Source organism: Heloderma suspectum, chromosome 2, assembly GCF_057233095.1.
Source record: "Heloderma suspectum isolate Gila_16-S chromosome 2, 16-S_ref, whole genome shotgun sequence".
Classification (NCBI taxonomy): domain Eukaryota; kingdom Metazoa; phylum Chordata; class Lepidosauria; order Squamata; family Helodermatidae; genus Heloderma; species Heloderma suspectum.
Genome location: NC_139459.1, coordinates 117,147,238 through 117,170,910, shown reverse-complemented (window position 1 = coordinate 117,170,910; position 23,673 = coordinate 117,147,238). Strand labels below are relative to the sequence as shown.

Below are 23,673 nucleotides of genomic sequence, written 5' to 3'. Positions count from 1 at the left end.
AGGGACCAAAGGACAGCTCAGTAAACCCCTCGAAGACTGGAGACAGTGCACTGACAAGTTGTCCTGACCCTCCTCAAGCCTCCTGCCCTGCTGGCTTCAGCCTAGGAGAGCATAGGAAACTTGGAAGCCTCTGGGTTCAGGGTCTTCTGAGCAGCAAGGGTGCAATCAATATTCTTAATTAATGGTCTTAATAGCCTCCATTGATAGTCTTAATGGAGACCCGTTTAGATGGCCACGTGTATCCCTTCAGTTGTGAAGCACTCAGCTAACATGTCTCTTTGTCCCCCACCTGCCATTCCATGCTTTAGGACTGCTTCTACATTCCTGATATGTTAGAACAACACGATCACCACCAAAGCTATTTCCCAACCCTGATTACACACACACAGAATATGTGCAGTTTTATACTTTAAATTCACTTAAATCAGAGCATCATCATGACTACTGCAATAAAATGGAGTTTGCTTCTGCTGCCCGGATGTTCTCATCATCTGCTGCTCCCGGGGTGGTTATTTGTCCTCTCCCTGCTGCCCGTGCTATGGGGCCTTGGACCTTGGCTCCAGAGTCCATCCCTTGCTGCACCATGGATGCAGGTATCACAGCAGGCATAATCCCAGAAGAGGATTCCCCCCTTCTCTTTCTATGCCTTTTGTAAGAATGCCTCTTTTAAGACTGTGCTTGCTATCTGTAGTTTTGATAAATATCTGTATAAGGAATTATAAGTGGCACCTGCACAGAAATGTTGTAATGTGGTGCTCTTGTTCAGTGGTTGGTCCAGCCAGCCAGAGAGCCTACTCCATTCCATTCCCCTCCCCCTCCCAGTTTTCCAGCACTAAGCATTCTGTGAGGCCTGAGCATGCTCAGCACTCATTGAACTCTTTGAGAAGCTTTTTTTACCCCTGGTTTTTTTCCCCCTAAAGATTTTTCTGCTTCTGAAAACCTTGAGCATGCTGATTTTTCCTTCTTGTTTCTCAATAGCCCTGTTTTGGCTACCCAGCTGTGATAACCCAGCACCTGAGTTTGCTATTAGTATATTTGGACTGCTCAAAATTGCCTTACCCCTAGGGGTGGAAGAACCAGCAATTTTTGAGCTCACCAAAATGATCCAAAATGCAGTTTGAAGCTTGTCTTGCCTCACTCCCATTTTCAACCTATTTTTTGGCTCATTTGAAGAGAAAAAATACACATTTCAAAGGGGGGAAGTGCACTTTTCTGTGTGTGTATTTTTCGAAGTGCGCAGTTCCTGCCCCCAGGTGACGAAAGCGTAAAAATGCACATTGTTTGTACACAATCACAATTTTCATACACACACACACACACACACACAGCTTGTGTTCATGGTCGGGATTGCAAACATGACTTTTTCAGATGATTGGCAAACATAAACTAAATTCTTGTACATCCCTACTGAAACCTGCTCTAAAATATATGTAGTCAACATGTTGGGGAAGTCTGGTTTACATACACACAGAGAACTAGCATGTTAGGGACAGAGGTTTTAGCTTGCCCTGTACCCTACTGATATGCTAGTTGTCTATATGGAAGATGTCTTCTACATATAGAATATTCAAGACCATGGCTGCCTTACTTGTAGAACAATTTGGTAAGAGCTATACCACATGATTCCACCATTTGCACAGCTTGGCTCTGACACAACCCCAGTGTTTACATGAGCATAAAATCCCAGGGCATTTCAGTGAAATCCCTTGCACAAACTAATGCATTATATATATCCTGAGCCAAAACAATTCCAGAATGGAGTATTGTAATATGTAGCACAGACATGCCCTATAAAACAGAAAGGAGCTGAAGATATCGAGGATTCATTTAGCAGATACAGAGCAAGAACTACAGGTTATTTCATTTTATTTATATTTCAGTGTATATTCTGCTCTTCCTCCAAAGGTCCCAAAAGAGGCTTAAAGCAAAAATAATTAAAACATAATAACAATAGCATAAAAACATTCAAAGTAATCAGTAAGGCTTATTTATTACTGTGTCAAAGCACCCATGCCTACATACTTAGGGTGCTCACTGGGGATATACCATGTTCAGATGATAGACTACATGATTTTTTTTTTATGCTGCTCTGTTTAGGGTGCTCTTATGTCAGCATTAATCAATATTCTGGTACTCCAAAATCACTGGCTGCTTTGAACTAGACCTTAAGTGACTTGAAAAGCATTCACAGTTGCCATCTTGTTTGTGTTATCAACCACACAGTAAAGTTGCTACATGATTATCTTCAGTGTATACTACAACTGCCATTATTTTAATTGGTTTCATTTCTAAAATAGGATCTATATCTTTTTTAAAATTTATTTTTAGTCTAGAGTAGGTACAGGGCCCCTAATCCAGATCAGGACCCTAACATGGGGGTAGGGGAGGTTTAAGATCCAGATTGCCCCCCTGCACTTACTCTAGAGTAAAAATGAAAAGAGGGCAGAGCTGCTAGATGCACATTTAAATTAACATCTGTTTTGGCCCATAGTCTGATAAGTCAGATTCCTGTGCTCCAGGGCTGAGCTCTATTGCTGGAAACTGATTCTGGGGCTAAAATTAAGACATAGGATTTCTGAAGTGACAAATAATTATTGATAATTTTGCCAGCAGAGCTTTACGTTGTGGAGGAGAGGGTAGCGGTGAATCTTTGTGCAGAGGGCAGCACTCTGAGGGCCTACCTATGTAGCCATAGATCTCTCTCTCTCTCTCTCTCTCTCTCTCTCTCTCTCTCACACACACACACACACACACACACACACTCGCACTCACACAACTGAGAGGCATAAAAATATAGCAAGGGGCCAGAAGTTTCTATCTGCAGCTCTGCCAACTAGAGGATTTCCAATCAGCTTTGCTTCTTCATTGTTCTTCAAAATGCTTCATGTTGTTATTACCTGAGAGTGGAGCTTTGTTTTCTAGAAAGCAAAACTTTGAAAACCTGTACTGAAGAGTGTTATTGACACTGCTTGTTAGGAAGTTCTTTGTCTATCAGCTGCACAGTTCTCCATCGATAAAGACATCTGATAACAAGTATCTTAATCAAAGCAGGATTTCAAACTTACTAGTGGGTCTCTTTTAACTACCTTCTAGCTTATTAACTACAGAGTTAGAGTGAATGGTGTCTGCCTGTCTGCTTTTTTCAGTTCAAACCTTCAGAAACCCCACTAACAATATGATGAAGTTAAGTGTTATTACAGAAATGCCAGTCGGATAGTGTCTTTAGGTAGTTTGCACCCAAATCATGTAAAGAGTGACAATGCCTTCCTTGTATGCGTCAGCAGCTTTTGGTTTAATGATCCAAGGTGTGCCATCATACGTGCAAATTATGTTCAGAAACAATGAAATGTGAAAGAGGACAATCTGATCTGGAGATGTTGCTTAGAATGAGCAAAGCTGTCACAGTAGGTAGTCCTGAATAAAAATGAAGCTTTATGTCAGGGGTAGGGAACATGTGCCCCTCCAGATGTTACTGGACTACAAGTTCCATCGCTCCCACCATTTCAGTACGACAACATCTGGAGGGTCATAACTTGCCCATCCCTGCTTAGCTGCCTTGACTTCAAAAATTTTCTTATGTAGTAGCCATTGTTATTGAGAGGGTGAAATAATCCAACTGCCTTATTTTAACATTGATGTCCCTTGAAAGAAACTCTGTACTCATTTTCCTGGGAGCACATCTCACTGAACACAAAGCAACTTACTTCTGAGTAAATACGTGTAGGATCAAGCTCCATATCTGAAGCTGATTTCCAGAGAGGTAACTGGGTTATTCTGTCTGTTGCAGCAAAAACAACAAAGACCCTTGCAGCACCTTAAAGACTAACAAACCGATTATGATGTAGGCTTTTGTGGATCTAATAGAGTAGGCTGTAAGTGTATGCAGTAATGAATGTGTTAGCCTTTAAGATGCCACAAGGCTCTTTGTTGTTTTATCTGAGAATACATTGAGCATGAATAATAGTATTTTCTATACAGCTATATTTTGTGTTTTCTCATATTCATATTCATCAGTGTGCTATACATGCCTACTCACAAGTAAGCCCTACTGAGTTCAATGGGACTTACTCCTAGGTAAGTGCATATAGGATTGTGGCCCATATCTCCAAAGAGCAGCTTACATATACTATCCAGAGTCTCCATTTCAGGGCGAGACCTGCCTAGCTTCAGCACTGAAACTGACCAGTGACTGTGAGCTGGTTAGCGAATCTCAGAGTTCTAGCTGAAAAATGACAGCTCTTGTAAGCCTGAAGTCTGCCGACTCTTGGTCTAGTTTATGCCCTGTACATTCAGCTGCTCACAGCAGCATCCTTTCTTCTTATTTATAAACATTTTAGAGTTAGGGGACAACAGACTGGACATGCACATACTTACAGATGCTCATTTGACTAATTAAGTATAAATGAATTTAAATTTGAGTATAATTTGAGTATAAATTTAAAGTATAAATATGAATATAATAATAATAAATATGAATATAAATTTATTAAATGAGTATATGCTCTTTTACTCATGTACTTTTAAAGTATATTATTCTTTTCTACAGCAAAATGGTGCTTAAGCAAATTCCATTTTATTCCTGCAGTCATAATGTTGCTACGATTTAAATGAGTTTAAAATGAGAAACTGCACATGATTAGAGTGTTTCTCTTTTTGTGTCAGGGTTAGCAATTTTTTTTCTCTCTCTAACATATCAGGAATTTAGAAGCAGTTGTAAAGCATGGAAAGGTGGTGGAGGGAGGGGGGAAGAGAAATGTTAGTTGTGTGCTTCACACAACTGAAGTAAGACAACATGGCCATCCAAAGGGTGGGGATGTAAGTCCATTAAGACCAAGGCTTAAAGTTGCCTACCTGCACCACTGGATACTGACCTACTTTACAGGCCTGTTGTAAGACTTGAGAGCCAGTGTAGTGTAGTGGTGAGAGTGCTGGACTGGGATTCAGGAGATCCAGGTTCTAGTCCCCGATCGGCCACGAAGCTCACTGGGTGAATTTGTGCCAGTCACTGAGGTTCAGCCTAACCTACCTCACAGGGTTGTTGTGAGGATAAAATGGAGAGGAGGGGGACCACGGGTTCCTTGCAAGAGGGGAAAAAGGCAGGATGTAAATGCAGACAGACAGACAGACAGACAGACACACATATGTTGTGTGTGTGTGTGAACTACTTTGAACGATTTATACAAATCTATAAATGTCAAGTATTATTGTCTTTTGTATATTTATAAAACTGATATTTGCTTCCAAAGGTCATACATCTGTTACACAAATACCACCATTGCTGTAATCTAAGTGAGCCTACAGTTTTCAGATATGACCATAGATAATAAAATAGTATGAATATCATACATTGTCACCATATGTGATGGAGGCTGCAGTCCTGAAGTTACTTGGGAATAAATGCCACTAGGTCCTATGGCTGAGCAAGTGTGTGAAAGTCATCCCATCCCATTTTCTCAGATCAAGCAGAAAAGCCACAATTTAAGTTTGTTCCTAACATTACCTGCATGCTTTTTAAATATGCTGCTCCCTCCACCCCAATCCATGGTACAAATCTGTATCGTATACATGTGATTTTATTATCTAAAGTGATATTCCAAGGAATGTAGAAGTCTTTTATGTTAAGGTAGTAACTAGTATTAGGCAATAGTTATTATTTTGCAGCACTATGTTGTTAGCAGAACAATTACTGCAGACGAGAGAGAGGTTAGTGCAATGCATACTTCCCCTCCTCTCCCTTAGGTAACTGCACAAAAACCTAAAACTCATGTTCCTGAAAGTAACATTCAATTGTAGCTTGTGCAAACTTTTTGTATAGCTGCATGCTATAATAATTACAATAGCTATTGTTTTCTGCGTTGTTGTTGGAGCTTTGCCAAGTTGGTACAAACAATTAAGATGTGTAGGTTCTACTTGCTAGAATGCTTCAGTGTGAATTCTCATAATGCTTCATAGTGTTACATAATAGTAACAAGCAATAATAGTAATATAGTAGTTTTCTAGCATTTTTCTGGATTTTTTTTAATGGTTTAATTATTTTAAGTTTTAATACAGACACATGCATACTGTAGTCTTACTGCTATGTCTTGGGATAATTATTCACTCTTTTCTGAAATTAGTATAGAGGAGTGAGCATAGGATATTGTCTTATACTGAATCAGATCAGTGGCCCATCTAATTCAATATTGTCTTCACCAATAAACAAATGACTTAACAGCAAAGGGCAGGTATTGGACAATATGTTGTTGTTCAGTCGTTCAGTCGTGTCCGACTCTTCGTGTTTGGACAATATGCAAGCCAGCAAATTACACTTACATATAATCTTATTTGATGTTACTATCCCTGTGTAAATAACAGAATTATAAACTTTTATTTTCACAATTGTGGACAGGTTATTGCCTGACTTCCCTCCTCTGTTAGTGAGCCAACTTGTTTTAGACCACAACATTCATCAGCCCCAGCCAGCATGTGATTATGGGAGTTGTAGTCCAACATCTGGATGGCACCAAGCTGTGGAAGGGAAAGGCAAATATGTAGTTTTTTTCCCCATCGGTAGAGTATTAGGAGAACATAATGGTTTCTTCCAACATCCTTTCAGATTGTAATCCAGAATGACGATGAATATTGTTTGTTATGCCCACCTCCTTCTTTTACCACCATTCAAGATGGATCTGAAAATGCAAGGATAACTTTACAGTCTAGTGCTAATAGCAATGGGACGTATGTTAACTGAGAGGTCCTGGGCCTGCATGCCTATGCATGAACTCACAAATGACTAAGTCAATGGCTCCCAAATATTTCCCATGAATCTACCACTGCGGGTTCATCTTTTGATCACAATTTTTCCAATCCTGGCACCAAGCCAGATGCCAGATGCCTTGTATCACATTGCCCATACTGTCCTGTGTGTCCCATCATCCCCAGAAGTCAGTAGAGGCTGGTGGCTCTGATGTCAGTGGGGTGGTGAATCTGCTCTGGGTTTCAGTCAGAACTCTAAAGGAGGGATTGGATAGCTTCTTTAGAGTTCAGACTGGTTCTGACTGAAACCCAGAGCACATTCACCATCCCACTGACATCGGAGCCACCAGCCTCCACTGCCAGAAGTATGCTTAGTTGGAACCAGCGAGAGGGCCTTCTCCATGGCTGTGCCCAGCCTCAGAAGCCTTCTTGTGAGGAAGGCGTGTCTTGCCCCTTAGCTAAACGTTCATGTTTAGGAAGGCTTTGGGTGGGTGGGGGGGAGATCATGAATGGGTTTTATCTCTTCCATTAACCTATTTTAAACTTGTTGTATTGAATGGTTTTAACTGCTAAAGATGCCCAGTTGTTGTAATAGCCGCTTTGTATGTGCCTGTGTGCATGTTTGCATTGTGCCATTGTAAGTGATCTTAACAATTCTCATTTATCATATTTATTCTAAATTAACAGTTGTTTGTCTCCACAAGCTCTTTTAGAGAAAAGGCAGGAAATAATAAATAAATAAATAAATAAATAAATATTTACAGCTGATAGTCTAGTAAGACAGCAGACTCCTGGTATTTAGACGTTTGAGAGAGGTGAAGTTATTTCGAGAAAATGGTAAGAAATCCCTGGCTGTGTAGACCACTTGACCATCTCTCTTTCTGCTCCTCAATATTTTCTGTTCCAAATTAATAATGTACATTCCACAACACTACATCTCACTAATCCTTACATCTGTAAGGTGGGCAATATTATGATCCCCACCTTGCATATGGAGAGAGACTTGGGATGAGAGATAGTAACTTGTCAAGGGCCACCTCATATACTGGGAAGGGGGAAGGGGGAAATTTGGACCAGAAACTTTTCAGGTCACAGATAATTCTCATAACCACTATGTCGTGCTTGTTTTCATGCCTTCTCTTGAGCCTTTCCATCTTAAACTAAACAAACAGAGTCTTATTTCAACATGAGCTCTTTTCCTACTAAAGCAAGGAGGAGCTGAATGCCTGACACCATTAGCCTTGTGAATAGGGTTTGTTGCTTATGCAAACATATGGCTCATTTTTCTTACACCAATTCAGTAATTATTCCGAAGCTCATTAGTCAGGCTCCCCTCCCCCTTCCAGGGATGACTTTGATAATTTATGATCCCTAGGGGACAGTGTGTGTGTGTGTGGGGGGGGCACACACACCAAGGCCATCTCCTTTCCACCCACACTTAGTGGAAATTTATATAGAATGTATTAGCATGCACTCTCAGAATGAAATTCCATTTATCTTTCAAAGGGATGGTAGATGTGGGCATTCATAGTGCAGTTGCAAAGATGAATTTTGTTGCAGCTAATTCTGGTGTCATTTAAGGACACACAACATGGGCTTCTTTTCTTTCTCCCCTTCTGTTTTAAAGCAACATGAACAGTACCATCCTATACATGTCTGCTGAGAAGCAATCCCAAGTACCGAGTTCAGTGGGGCTTATTGCCAGGGAAGTGACTAAAGGTTTGCAACCTGAATCACAGCTCAGGTAACCTCCTTGCCTTCCTTGAAAGGCATTCTAAACACCACTCTTTACTGGAACCCACCTATAAGCAACATGTTGCTTCCTGTTTCCCCCCCACCCCACCCCATTCCCTAAATTTCAATGTCTTCATTTACAGGACAGAAAATATATATATATATATATATATATATATATAATCATCAGAACAGAGCTGGGTCTGTGATTGCTGCTCCCTTAACATTGGGAAGGTCTTATCAAGCCTAAAGTTTGGCGCATTGCAAACGCTCCCCCCCACCCCCCCATTGAAGTGATTATCTGTCGAGGACCACTACAGCCATCTCTATCTCTGCAGCGTGCTGATAAGACAGCTGTTTCTTTCGCCGCCGTTTCTCTCTGGGCCTCGGTCTGTCTTTGCGTACAAACTGTGGCTTTGTTACCGTGGCCTGATGCTGTCACTTTCTCTGTTGTGCGGGCGTTTGATCCAAGCACAAAAGGGAGGGGTGGGGGAGAAGGAAGAGAAAGTGGGGGGAGAGTCGGCTATGGAACTGATCGTCTGGTCGATAGGGATGGGTTTGTTTGTTTGTTTATTTGTTTGTTTGAAAAAAAACACCCTTAAACGCCTATTGCACCCAAGTCGAAGAGAAGCGGTGCAAACAGAAAACCAGAAAGCCCCGCACTTTTCTCTGGCTGCCCCCCCTTTTTTTATTCTACCAAATGGGCGAGGGATAACAAGTTCTCGCAGAGAAAGCAAGCAGATGGCTTCCTCCAATCTGAATCCAAATAACGATCATTTATCTTTCCTTTCAAGAAGTTAAAGAGGGTTGCTGGTGTCCTTGCCTGGAAATAATCGTGTGGTTTTTTTTAAAAAAAGGACACACACACACACCGCCTCCTTCTCTCTATTCCCTCTTTGTACATACCCTCACCGTTCATTGAGGGGGGGGGAGTGGGGGCGGAGTAAGACTCATTCATATTAAGACTGTTTCATCATTAAAAAAAAAAACTAAACAAAGAAAGTATTGCAACACGTAGGCTTATAACTCCTCGTTGCTTCCAACCTGTACAGCGCGATCCCAGGCATTTTATTTTATTTTATTTTCTCACCCAGAAGAAAGTTCAGCTGGAGTTAGTTAGTTTGCTAGTTAGTCCCTAGCAAAGGGCTTAGGACGGCAGCTTTTTAGTTTCAACAGGACTTGCTTACAAGTAACCTTATTTAGGATCCGACGGTTATAGTGTACACTCTCTTGGAAATATGCTTTCACTGAAAAAGAGCAGAGAGGGGCATCCGAAGAAGCAAGTGTGATTTAAGTTTAAGGCCCGTTAGGTGGCTATTTTACAGCAAGGAGCAAGAAAGAGAAGAGGCGGGGGGAGTTTTTCCAATCAAAAGAGGATTTCCTCTTTTGTTAGGATCTCTCCAGCTTATTATACACTTCATTACGTTTGGGAACATGCCCAGTAAACATGACCTTAAGAGGACCCTTTCCATAGGTAGCTGTTTTAAAGCATGATCAATCAACACAATTTCACACATGGGCACCACTGTCTCTTTCAGATGATGTGCCTCTCCAACAAAATAGATCCTTAGAGTCGTCTCCGATATTGATACTCCCCTCCGGTTTGATCGAGGGCAAGCAAATCTCTTTTTTGAGGGGATGCTCTTTACGGCTACTGTGAAACAATCGCTTGGTAAAAGGGTGTGTGTGTTTTTAAAAAATACTTGGCATGCAACTCTTAGCAGTTTTTTTTTTTTAAAAAAAAAAACCTTGTGTGCTCCGATCGTGAGAGAGTGCCTAGAAGGAAAGCGACAGGGATGTGCTTGACTGGAGAAGAAGAGCAGACGAGCCGGGCACCTCTGTCCATGGTGCTGAAATATGCCGAACTTTGTGGGCGAGACATACAGTGGAAGTTGGCGCATCTTAGGATGTCATTGCTGTTGTTTCTTTTGTACACCCAGTGCCCAGAATAGTGTTCTGCTGCTAAATCAAGTATACCTCCCTGCACAAGAGTGTTACAACCAACTTGTTTGTTTTGCTGAAGTCGCCAAGTTAATATAATAAATCCTTGAGTTTGCTGCCTTGCTACTGTTGTAGGGTGTGTGCGGATACACTCTACTCTGAACTATGTTGCCCATGTTCAGAAGGTGTTGTTGTTATTCTTGAAGAGCAAACACAAAAGTGTGTGTTAAGTTTTCTTTATTCACTACGGTCTTAGCTAGGTATGGAGGAAAGAAGGGAGAGGGACAGTGTAACCAGGAAGGTAGTTCCTTTCTTCATCTCTGTGTGTGAATGTTTAAAACTGGAAATGTGGATTCTTTTGGAAAGTGATCTAAGGAAAAAGCCAAAACCCAACTAAAAAAGAAAAGCAAAAAAGATTGGTACCGTAGTCTATAACAAGTGCCTAAAGATGAATAAGTGACGGGAGGGTCCCAGTGGTAAGATGGTCGATCACTATGACAGCTGCATTCCTGCTTAATTTCACTTGTATCACTTTTAAGTGTTTATATACCTAGTATTTCTATCTTTTATTTTTTTAAACCATTCAACCTAATTGGAGAAGGTGTGTGTGTGTTATTGCATTTGCATTGCTTACAAAGTTGTGTGATGCCTTTGTCTAGAATCCTTATTTAGTTCCAGGGGAAAGTTGATGAAATCCCATTTAAGTTCAAAAAGAAAGAGAGACGACGACACATTTTTGGGATTCCTCTTGAGCTGTTGCTTTTGAAAACTTAGCGAGAGTGTTGTTGTTGAGTTGTTGTTGTTTAAAAAAAACGATTTAATTGAAGATAGAATGTCAGTTTACTAAACATTTTAATCAGTTCTTGAATCTCACAAAGTTACATTCCTTTGTTGTTGCTTCTGTAAGGTTGGCACTCTCGTTAGAATGTCCCCTAAGTCCCCTAACCCTAACTTAGGCTAAAAAAAAGTAGCAAGAAACTCCTTTTGGTTTTGTTTATCAATTGCAGAGGGTGTTATGCTCCTATCCTTCCCTTTCTTAACCCATCCTCCAAGCGCGGATTAGTCAAACAATAATCGGACTTCACCAAAGATATGATACTGCATGAGGGGCGTGCCTATAATGCATGGCTAGAATGTAAAACGCTCAGGTTTTTTGCCTCCCCCCCCCCCCCCCGATGTTAGCATTGTTAGGCAATATTGAAAGAAAGGGAATGGCTAACTCTATATATCATAAGTAGGTAACCTCCACATCCAAAATTTCAAGTAGAATAACCAGTCATAGTGTTCTATGGGACATCAAAGTTGGAAAACTAGCCCCACGTACTTCCTTGAAGTGGGTATCATTTTAAAGCAATACTTTAAGTCAAGACTTGTTAAGAAAGTGTCATCCGTCCCAGTGATAGCACTTAAAAAAAACTTTGATCCTCTACCTGTTTAATTTTTGAATCTATTTCATCTCCTATTCCCCAAGAGAATTCGGCATTCAGTGAGTTAGTTCTGGAGAGATGATTCACTTCACTTTAGCCCAACGGAAAGGCTTCACTTTTTTAATGAGATGATGCCTGTTATATTTCACCTGCATGTTGCTAGGCGGTGTAAAATCAACCCCCCAGTGAGTACCACTCTATTACTGTAACGTCGATTAGGTGCTGAGATTCTACGGACCAAATGGCCGGATAATCGAAGGCTCTCACGTCCGCTCCGTTGATCACTTATAAACACTCAAGGGCACACTCTCACGGCACACTAATTTGTACTGCGCCCCTCTTCCAAGTCCTTACGTACGTCTCTTGTTTGCACTCTCTGCATGCAAATACCATTGTACTAGAGAGATATGGAGGGTGGTGGCTGGGGATAATTTTTCGAAAGGCATATAATGCTTGGCTCTTGCAACTAAAAAAACAGCTCCCCCCCTTCCCCTCCCACCAAATATGGTCTAGAAAGCATTTCGTATTTGAGAGAGAAAACAGGTTGGCGTACAGAGGAAGGACACGGAAGGACAAAACGAGGAAAACCTTCTGCGGTGTGCATACCGTAAAAAACAAAGGGGGAAAAATCCTCCTCAAGCACAATTAAGTCAGAACAATCGGAAAGGAGGAGGAGAAGGGTGCTTTCTTTCCCCACCACTACCACCCATCCCAACCCCCAGCCCCATCGGGCAAGTGAGGAGAGCATCTGGAATGATTTTTTTGAAATAACTTTCATAGAAGGTAAATTGTCATAAATTATGCCAGGAGATGGAAGGCACGACGACCCTGAACGTTCTATAGCCTAAGACGGACAAAATCACCGTCTTCTTCATGAGACACGCCTAGTAAAATAAAGAAATAACAACAACAAACCACAGATAAGACGGCTGTCACCACTGGATGGGGCTAACTTTTATGGACTTTAGTTCTCCGGCAGAGTCATCCTGCTTTGAAGATAGTTCACATTTCCCTCTATCCTTTCCAATTTCTTCTTCTTCTTCTTCCTCTTCCTCCTCCTCCCCCTCCCCCTCCCCCTCCCCCAGCTGGCTGCCCTACATGTCTTCATAGTGGAAAACAGTGGAGACAGAAGGGGGTGTGTGTGTAATCTTTGGTTAGGGAACTCGTGCACTACTTTTGTAACAGGACTCATGACTGATCAGGCACCCCCCACCCCACCCCCACTTCAGTCTAAAATATTGAAACATCCTAATCCAGACAGTGTAAAGTCCGAATATGGGGTGAAAAAAGGGGGCAAGGATTCCACGGTGCGGCATTTGTCTAGTTCAGGGAAGTTCTTCTACCAAGAGAGAAAGTGGGAGTGCGTGTGAGAGATAGAGAAGGGCAAGCGACTGTGCAGAAACTTCAACTGCCAGCCACATCCTCCGCTGCTTTCTGTCTCTGCTGCCGCTCTCTGCCTACTTGCCCTGTGCTGAATGTGGTATCGCTCGGCGCAACGCACCCTGAAACGGGACTCCATTGAGCCTGCCGGAGTGACACAGGGCGGCAGCCAACCAGAGCCGGCCGCTTCCTCAGGGCGGCGCCAGATGCAGCCGCTCGGGCCAATCGGGAGCGAAAGAAAGCCTGAGAGCAGGTTCAGTTGTCTCTGGATTCGGCGTATACTTCCGCGCGTGGCACTCGGGATAGGTGGGAGAGCCTGGCACGGCTGCAGAGACACATACGCGCGCACACTTGTGCGGAAGCAGAGGAGCGCCGGGTGATACGGTTCCTATAAATCTGTGCTCCAGTCCACCTCCCATTTAAGGCGTCCTCCCCCCTTATGTCTGGTCTCAGTTAAGAGATGCTGCAGCTTACTTCGACTGGGAGCTGCTAGAAAGAAGGAGGCAGAGAGAGGGAGGCTGTCTTTTAAGAAACCCTCCTTTCATCCCTTCTTTCCTTTGTTCCTACCTTTTATTTCTCCTCCCCTCCCCCCTTTTTTGTTTAGTTGTGTTGTAAGAGAACATTCAGTCTTGTCGCCCTCCTTTTTTTTTTTTTTTAAGTTCCCCCTTTCTTTTTTAATCCCCCCTCCCCATTTCTTTTCGTCCTGTGGGAGTGGAGAAAAGAAGCTTTGTTTTTTTTTTTATTTTTTCCTCCATTTTTATTTTCTTCTATTTACAACTGTCCGCAATTTAGGTTTTGGGTGTTGTCTTGAGACCTGCCCATCTGCTTCTTACTCGTCTTTATTGGGAGACCCTACATCGTTACCTCTTTTTTAAAAAACAAAAACAAAACTGAAGCGAGAAAGGTAAGTTGTGTGTGTTTTTTAATTACTATACGATTATCATGTAATGTTTCTGTAGCTGTTAGGTTAACTATCCTACCTACCAAGAGGATAAAAGTGCATGCGGTATACAGTTAAGTTTATCTCACACACGTTTCTGCTTGACTTTCAGCAGTTCGTGTCCATTGCATTGGGCTAATAGGGTTAGATACCCGATGTACTCTCTTGTATAAGCTATGTGAAAGATAATGCTGGCAGATGATGATATGCGATTTTTATTGTCTTTTATTTGCACATAGGCAGTTAAATGCGCATTCGCATACGCGAGAAATGTAGCAGCTAGCTGGAGGTGTAAAGTTCATCGCCTTGAACAAACAAACCCCCAAACCTCTGACCGTGAAATGCGTGTCTCGCGTTGGACCAGCGGAAAGTACCCAACGCTCGACATGAGGATGAATGAATGGAATGAGTATCGCTTTGAAGAGCTTAAACCGGCGTTTGCAGATCAGACGGGATAAGCTCCCAACTCTAACTGCATTAGCCATATAGCATTTGGTGGCTTGGGAAGAAAGGGGAGGGGAGGGGAGGGGAGGGGAGCGGGCGAGACGGAAGAAATGCGAGGAAGCAATGTCTTGGAATCGGCCAAATCTGCAGATTCTGGTGTGTTAACTGTCAAAGCGGATAGCTCGAGGTATGCAGGATATTATACGCGTGTGTGTGTGTGTGTGTGTGTGCGCGCGCGTGCATAAAATCGGGGGGTGGAGAAAAAGGTGGCAGCGAGGTGGGAGAATCAGTCTCTTAAAGAACCTTCCAATGACAATTACAGAGCTCTGTAGGGAGGGTTCAGCTTTTATATCCGGGAGACACGATTTTCTTTGTTCTGAGGAAGCGGAGGGAAAAAAACGCTTCAATTCTTGATACAGCCGAAAGGCGTTCTGTCGGGAGCCTGGCTAGCGTACCTGGCTAGGCTTAGAGTGATCCGTTTTCCCCCAAGTCGCTGTCCTTGGTCCTGGCGCGGGGGGGCGGCGGCGGCGGCGGCCGTGGCCAGAAGAAGAAAGCAATCCCCTGAAGCGAGCAACCGTAGAGTCGGCCCCGACGATGAGACAATCCTCCCCCCACACCCCGTCCCCTCCTATTGTGAAACTGACACCATGCTAGAGAGGATGCGAGGCGTTCCTGGTTCAGATCCCTCATTCATTTTTGCCTGGTGTCAGCATTTAGGTGCAAAGCATCGGCTCCTTTTGTTTAATAAAGGACAGACACCCACACCCCTTCCCCTGCACATACTTGGATTTTGTATGAAAGAAGTTGGTGGCAAAGGAGGGTGTGTATGGGAGTGGGTGGGGGATACGGGGCATAGAGATCGCGGCAGGGCATTTTCACAGGATGTCTTAAACATCTCTCGCCTCCCTTTCCTTTAGCAAAGCGGCTGCCGGCTCGCCCTTGCGCGGTGTAACTGCATCAAAGACCGGCCCAGGCTTTGCCGTCGTCGCTTGATTTATGCTCAGCACGTTATTATGTATGTGTCCACCTATTTAGCGTCCGAGAAGCATTATGGCAAATTGGTAGCTTGGGCTCCCGCTTTCCTTCAGGGGTTCTCCAAGGAGAAAGGGAGGGAAACTGGGATCGAGGCGCTTCAATGTACCTAATAATTGTAGGCTAAAGTAGCTGGCTTTACGGTGTGTGTGTGTGTCGGGGGGAAGGGAGGCTTACAGAAAAGAAGAATCAGTCCAGGTGGACTTAGGCTACAATCCTATACCCGTTTACCTGGGAGTAAGCCCCACTGAACTCAATGGTAGGCAGGCGTAGGATTGCAATCAGTGTTCTGTTTATGAGGACGATCCTTTTCCAGTTTAAGGAAACAAACGAACGCACCTCCCCCCATGCGCTGGGGTGTGTATGTATATAATAAATTGTCCAAATCCAAGACAAAATATTCGCCCTATACACCCATCCTAATGCGTGTTGGTGTATTGGAGAAGGCAACATTCGGCTCTAGATACGACATTGGAGACGTTAGTGGGACTGCTCTGGAGCGAGGGACTGGTGGATTGGAGCTTTCGATCCCCCCTCAAGGGACAAAGAGGGTCTCCGCCATTCTTCTTTTAAGCGAGGCAGAGTCTAAGGAACCTTATGCTGAAAGCGTGTGGAAGGCGGTTGATGTAAAAAGCTCTGCTCCAGCCTTGCGAATGATCGGCTTTCGCTTCCTTACACCCGCTCGGATTTTAAATCTCGCTTTCTCAGGCCACGCTGCAAAGCAGCCTTTCCAACAACGCAGCAGTCAACACTGGGAAGTTAAGCCACTCTCTCGGTGGAAGGCAGGCACGCTTTAAAAACCCAAACTCAACCTGCGCCGGTACTTACAACCGAACGCACTTAATATCAGGAGTACTGGGACTACGTAGGAGGATAGCGTGCCAGCACAGCGATTTGTAAGAGGGGTGTAGCCCTTATAGTTGTAGGAGGAACACCGATAGGCTTTTTTTCTGTTCTTTTTTTTTTTAAAAAGCCTCTGTCGAATAAGGTGGCGGAGGAGGGCGAGTATCCCACTCAAAAACTACAGGGGGCTACACCCATCTGTTTCTTGCTATGCTAGCAAGGAAAGGGCGTGCAAATCTCTCACTCCAACTCCTTTTTACATGGGCCCTACTAGAATACCCCCAGGAACCACACCGACCTTGTATGCCCTCCTCACTATCCAATCAAAAGGCCTATTTTAGGAGCAGGCGATGCGCCTGTGATCAAGGTGACTCCGAACGCGCGCTCCTGGAGCCCCTTAACCCCGGTGCGCCTGCCTTTGAGCTGAGCGTAGGCCCGCGCCGACTACATCTCAAGGATTCTAGGGCACGCTGTTTCACGCGAGCCAGGATTCCTCCACCCCCGGCCCAGCTCCGCACTGGATAACCCCCGCCCGCCTTTGATGTAATTGTTAGCAGGCGAGACGCTCGGGCGCAAGGCTGCAGGTGACGGCGATAAGCCTCACAGCAAAGGACTTGGGTGGGGACAGGTGCAAGCAGTGTCATCTAATTGTCTGGTGAAGGTCGTGCGTGTGGTCTTTTGGGCAGAAGTCGGCCGCAAACGCTGTTGTGTTCGGCGGGATTTAGTAGTCGCTAAGTGCTTACGAGAAAGAACGAATACCGATGGCTGAATTACTAAAGCACTGCCATTCTAAATGCGCCCGCATGGTTTTCAATCCCGGCGGCATACTTTAGGGGCACGCAAAGATGGCCCAGGTGGTGTGGCATACCACGCGATCCTGAAGCCACTTAACCAGACCTGTCCGCCTCGCGACTCAAGGTTCGGCCCGCTGACTTTAAAGGAACCGAAGCCAGCCTTCGCCTGATCAAGGCTGCAGTCCTTACATGGGAGCACGCCCCGTTAAACTCAGCGGGACTCTCTTCCGAATGAGCGGGGCTTGGAGTGGCGCCAGGATATAGCACCGCAAGGCTGCAGGTCTGCTCATTCTGGATTTGAGTGGCGCTACTGCTACTCCAAATTAAGGGGGCTGGAGGACTGAGGTCGACACGCTGCACCTCTAACGCCCTTGAAGAGCGATGTGCATATTTCAGACCCCTTTTCCAACTCCCGTGAAGAGAAAAGCAGCAAGGGCCCAGCGGCTACACGAGAAAAATTACAGCTATCTAGAAAGGCAATGGGATTTTTGGCCAGCAATCCGCCCTCCACTTAGACAACGGGATCGGGATCTTCCGTTCAAATCGGTAAATCTTGGCATGACGGCTTAAGTGTTCTGTGGACAAGAGCCACAAATGATTTCCTTCACATAGGCCCTAAGATTTCCATTAATCTTTAACGAGATGCGCTGCCGAGTTAAGAGCCTTCGTGGATTACAGCCAAAAAGCGCTAATTCTAAACAATTTACTCCAAAGTAATTCAGTTGACCTATACAATAATGGCAAAGTAGGTTTCCAGTCTGATCTGCTTACTCATTGTACTTGCTTACTCTGAAGTAAGCCTCGTTGCATTCAGTGGGACTTACTCCTAAGTAAGTGAATAGGATGGCGGTGCTAGCTTGTCTTTCATTTAAATCCATTGAGTTTTCAGTAAGCGTCTGTGCAGCCTGATTTTGTGCATGTTGATTCAGAAGTGAATACCACCAATGTTCATTGGGACTTACTCCCAAATATGTGTTTGCATAGGATTCTGTCCCTTATATTGGGCTGTAACTCTTATCCAATGTAAGCCTATTAGTTTCAGTGAGATTTAACTTCCTAATAAAACATGTATAGCATTCTGTAGGTGCAGTGCTAGGCACATATAACAAGGAGTAAAGCTCAGAGAACTCAGCAACACTTATTTCCCAGTCAACATGTTTAGGATTGCAGTCTAACAGCCCAATTCTATCCATTTCCCCCCCAACCCGGAAGTAAATCCTGCCAATTTTAACAGGGCCTACTGCCAACTGCTAGGCCTTGCTTGCAGTTTTCCTTTCAAGTAAGGCTTACTTGCAGATAATTCCTATTGAAAACCAGAGGAATTATTTCTAAGTAAACTGCATATGATTGGGCTGAAGTAGCCCCATTAATTTCATTGGGATTTACTTCCCAGGAAGGGTGCCTAATATTGGGGCCTACTGCACTTCCAACTATTTTGAACTATAATGAAGAGTAAGGATGCAATTTTATTAAAAATAAACCCACTGCTTCAAGGGGCTGAAGTGCAACGAAGTCTTCATGGGATCAAATTGCATGATACTATTTTTTTTTTTAAGTAGGAAGAACATCACCAATTTAGGATGCATATTTATTTAGGGTGCATATGTATCCTGTGCATATTTAGACAAAAAAGTCCTGCAACTCCCAGCATGCCCCCAGCCAGCTAGCTGGAGGCATGCTGGGAGTTGTAGGACTTTTTCCTGTTTCGACATGCATAGGATTGCACCCTTATTCTCTCAGAAACCTAAGGAGTAGTAATATAAGAAAACTAATCACTAAAACAGCATTATCAGAAAACAGCAACATCCAAATACACGAACATGCACATTTTTGGAACGCTTATAGGCCTGTGTTACGGTAGAGCTAAGATTTCTGAGACTTCAAAATAATCACCATAGAAGAGAAGAAAACACACACCGCGCGCGCAACTTTTCTCTCTAATTCGGGGTTGAGGCGGAGCCTCGCTTTGGTTTGGGATCTCGGCTCCGCCCGGCCGGCGCAGGCGCATCTCTGCGATGCACCCTGTTGTCATTCAAACTGCAGACGGGGCCCGTTCTCTTTTTTCCCGCCAGTGCCCGCGTACTGCTCCGTGCAGGACACTACGCCGAGAGCATTGCACTAAGCGCTGCGAAGTGCGGAGGTCAGATTCCCCCCCCCTTGCAAAAGTGGGTAGGGGGTAGAATGAGTCTTTGAGGCGTGAACAGGCCTTACCTGTTAACAGGTATTGCAAAGCTAGTATATTGCAAGAAGTGCCAGGTCATTTTTAGAGGTGATTGATCTGGTTGTTAACCACGCAGTGGGAGTTGATGTGTATTGTTACTGTCCTGACTTTCAAAAACGGGCGAGGTCCTTTGCAGTCCGATCCTTATGCGTATTCGCTCAGAAGAAAGCCTCGCTTCTTTCAGTAGGATTTCGAAGATAGTGGGTTGTATCCAGTTAGACCTACTTAGAGTAGACCCATTGAAATGAATTAGACTTAAAGGTAGACGAACATTGCATACAACCCAAGGTGTTCGTGTGAGATTGCGGCTGCAATCCTATACACAGTTACCTAGGCGGAAGCCCTAGTAAACCCAATGGGATTTTCTAAGTAGGCGCGTGTAGGTTTGCGCTGTGATTTAGGAATAAGCGCTATTGAACGGAGTGGGGTTTATTTCTGAAAAAGCAGGCATAGTGTTGAGTTGGCTCTTCCTATGCGGCGTCCCCCCCTGATCTAGCAGGCGTTGTTGCACTGGCCGTCCTTCCTCCGGGGCAGCGCAGAGTAAAAATCTAAATTCAAGGCCGTAGGGTTATGCCCAGAGTAAATCCCACGTAATTTATAATCTTGCCAAGCCTTTGTACATGGTTTAGTACAAAGCGAGTTAGAGTGGGCCTGTAAGCACGGGCAGTCTGCGCAAGGAGTTACTTGGGAGTAAGTCGGGCTGAACTCCGTGGCGGTTATTTCGAGGAGCCACGCAAAGGACGACAGCGTGGCTCCCTTCTGCTTTCTAGGCCCACCGTGGCCAGCCTTGGGCGGGAGGCGTGCGATAAACATACATTCGCAGGGCAACACCGTTCACACGACCATAGGAAGTTTTCTCTCCCGCGCCCCCAAGCTTAACTTCACGTGTAGGAGAGAGTTTCGGGGCACTTGCAACAGGGAGCGCGCGCTTCGCGCCAATAGCAAGCGGCCCGTTACACGGACGCCTCGCAGGCCGGCTCCATCCGTCTCTGCGGATTTCTTTCCTCGCCCGCCCCGATTACGCGCGGCGAGGGCGGGCGGGGAGCAGCCCGGCCAGGTGTCCGGGATGTGGCCGCGGGCGGGGCTTCGCGGGCGGGCCACGTGCCTCGTTTCTTCCCCAGAGCGCGGGCAGGTGCGAGGCGGGCACAGCTGCGAAGCGATTGCCACGCGTCGGCTGGTTGGCTAAAGGGAGGCGCGGGCGCCACTGGCCGCCCTGCCCGATTTCCCTTCCGGCAGGCGCCTCGCGTCGGGAGACCAGAGTCAAGGCCTTTTGGGGAGGCAGGACCAGGACCGCCTTGCTCAGGTTAGAAGCTTGTCTTCAGGCAGTTTGTGCTGGCCTGTAAATGGCGGGGGGTACAGCAAACTGCAGTTCGGGTGTCTTGCCGTGGCCTTTAGCTTTCCACGGGAGGGGAGCTGGGTGTCTCTCCTTACCAACGCTTTGGTAAAGACGTACTTGGAAAGTGTGCATGAGTGTGTGGAAGCATGCCTCCTGGGGTAGCTGAGGTTTGCTTCCACACCAGCTGCACATTACAGGTGCGTGTGCGCAGGCTGTGGTAAAGTGGAGCCAAGGCTCACAGGGACAGAGCACCGGCCCTTTTTGATAACCAGGGATGCTGACGTCATCTGCCACCTACCCCCCCCAGAATTTCTCCTCCTCTCTGAGCTACAATTCTCACAGCAGGGGCAAGGCGGGAATGATTTTTCCCAGCACCCCTATGTTGTTCCCTGTTGCAATGCAAAGTATTTTGGGGTGGCATGGTCTGAAATTGGGCAATTAAGACCCATTAGTTTTACCGGCTACCTGCTCCTGGTGGAGATAATCTGCTAGAACTCATTTGTTGATATGGATCAAGGCAGCCGCCCAAAAATTTGGGCTCTGCTTGGGGGCATGATTGTGGGGCCAGTAACGGCGAGCGCCGGCACTTCAGAATTTATCATGACACCACTTGTATGGGGTAGTGCATGTATGCCCATGTCTAGGGGGGGGTGTGTGTGTGTGTTCACACACACACATATACAAACACACCTTCTGAATTTTTCTTTAAAATGTTTTGTTTGCATTGGGGAGTAAACACTAAAAACTAAGTAAACAGTGAAACCAAATATAATGTTTTCAACGCAGTGTGTTCGCCAGTGTATTGAAAAAGATTGGATAACAGTACCAGGAGATAAATTCTAATATCCTACAACAGGTAGGACATGAAGGATTCTGGGCAAGTACTGGACAGGATTAGTTACAAGCCAGTTCTTTGACTTAAGTTGGGGTGTGTGGAGATCCAGGCACAGAAATCCCTTACCACAATTTATTATTTCTTGCTCTAGTAAGTCAAAGCAAAGCAGTCCTGTTAACTCTAGTCAGTATGTTGAAAATGAAGCTTCGTGATATATTGAATACAATATCTTAGTGATAGTAAGACTGCAATCCTATACACATTTACTTGGGAGTAAGTCCCATTCAATTCTCCGGGGTTTCCTTCTGAGTAGGCATGCATTAGGGTTACACTGTAAAAATGCCAGGTGCTTGTCAACCATTCCAGTAACTTTACTGGTCAAAATAATACAGGGCAATTTGGATAGAATACTACCCATAGGTTTCTCCTGTCAAAGAACTAGGGATTCTTCTTCTAAAATCTGAAGATTCAGAGAATGAGTTGTAGGGGGCCAAACACACCATATTATAAACCTGGGGTGCGTCTGTGGGTGTGAACATAATAGTATACTTATATTCTGGGAATATAAGTATACTATTCGAGTTCCCTACATACCATTTTGCCAAGATTAATCTAGAATCCAACTTGGCTTTCAATCCAAACTGATGCTAGAAGGAATGTGTGTTGCTAAAGCCTACAGATGCTGCTGATGAGACTTATTACATACTTCAGAGAGAGAAAAAAAACCCTGTAGTTGGAAGTGGTGAAACTCTGGGGGCATCTGAGTTTTTATAATTGGGGGACGGAAACGCCTATTGTTGGTGGGTTAGATTGGGCAGAGATTACTCTCAATAAAGCAGAATAACGTTCAGCACAACTGGAAGCTGAATGCACATGCAGCAAATGGAAAAATATCATGAAGATGAGACTTGCTAGAGCCAGCAGCAGATACTGAAGTGTGATGGGTGTGTGTGAGTGAGCAGGCGTATGGAAAAAAATAGTGAATCTTCACAAGTTTGCAGCAGGAATGTGGAAATGCTTTAAATGTGTTGACACAAAATTTGGCTTGTCTTTTCCAAAACTAAGTAAATGAAGGGCACAGCTATAGTTATATTTAATTCTTGTTAATCTGAACTGGCACACATACTTAAATCTCTCATTGAAATCGGTGATACAAGTGCTTTACTTTAGCTAGGTTGTGCCATTGACCAGATGCTTATTATGCAATGCGTATTTGAAGCAGCACCCTTCCTTTCTGCTAACTGGTGAGACAAGGTGACCATAGATGTCTGTTTTTAACCTTTTGTCCCATCCACTCCTCTTGTAGTATGTAACTTAAATTTCTAGCATTTTCAATCAGCAGCCTTCCCCCTAGTTAGACTCTTTCTGCCTTCCTTTATATCACAGAGTTGTTTTGGGCAAGGAAGCATGTTCATGGAAGCTTGGGCTTTTATATCTTATGGATACCTTTTCTATAACGTTTTGGCACAAGTTTGGCAAAAAGAAAAGAGAAGCAACTATTAAGGAGTGATTTTGGCTAATGTGTTAGGGTTCCATATCTTACTCTGTGAAATTCCACGGAACTACTTTACCATGGTCACTACTCAAATATATATTTTGTGTGTGTGAATTTAAAATGGTGGTGTGATATGTTCATTGTGAGTAGTGTTCACACCATTCCAAACAAGCTTTAAAAAGGGCCTGCAACACTTGTTACTGAATACAGTCCATCAGCCATGTAAGGCAGTCTTCCAGGAGGTGTTGGTTTTTCTGTCTGTCCAGGGGTGGGGAATAGTTAATCTGGAAGGCTAATATAAAGTTGGTGGGCTGTGTTTGGCTTGGCGTGTCACAAATTGTGCAGGCCTCCTCTGAAAGCAGATCACAAAATGCTACTTGGGGCTTCAAGTACAGAAAGGACTCCGCAGAAGGTGGGACAGTACTGTAAGAAATGCTCCATTGTGTGCTTAAAAGCTGTTTAAGCAGAACTATCCTCACATCTCATGGATGCTCGTATAAAATTGCAAGTCCAAGC

At 44.4% G+C, this 23,673-nt stretch overlaps 1 protein-coding gene across 15 annotated transcripts in view; it reads left to right on the top strand.

The window, feature by feature from the left end:
• The first annotated feature begins 17,558 nt into the window (after positions 1–17,558).
• The window catches only part of ELAVL2 (ELAV like RNA binding protein 2), a 168,521-nt gene continuing 162,406 nt past the window's right edge, over positions 17,559–23,673 (top strand). For 3 of the 15 annotated variants that reach the window (XM_084834609.1, XM_084834606.1, XM_084834600.1), the window contains exon 1: positions 19,312–19,410. Coding sequence is in view for 1 of the 15 variants with exons in the window: in XM_084834595.1 (XP_084690721.1) it covers positions 19,286–19,410 (125 nt within the window). In the remaining 14 variants the exon portion in view is untranslated. Of the gene's footprint in view, positions 17,817–19,092; positions 19,492–20,482; positions 20,795–23,673 lie in introns of those variants that run through there. The other 12 variants (XM_084834602.1, XM_084834595.1, XM_084834607.1 and 9 more) reach the window with 12 other exon arrangements.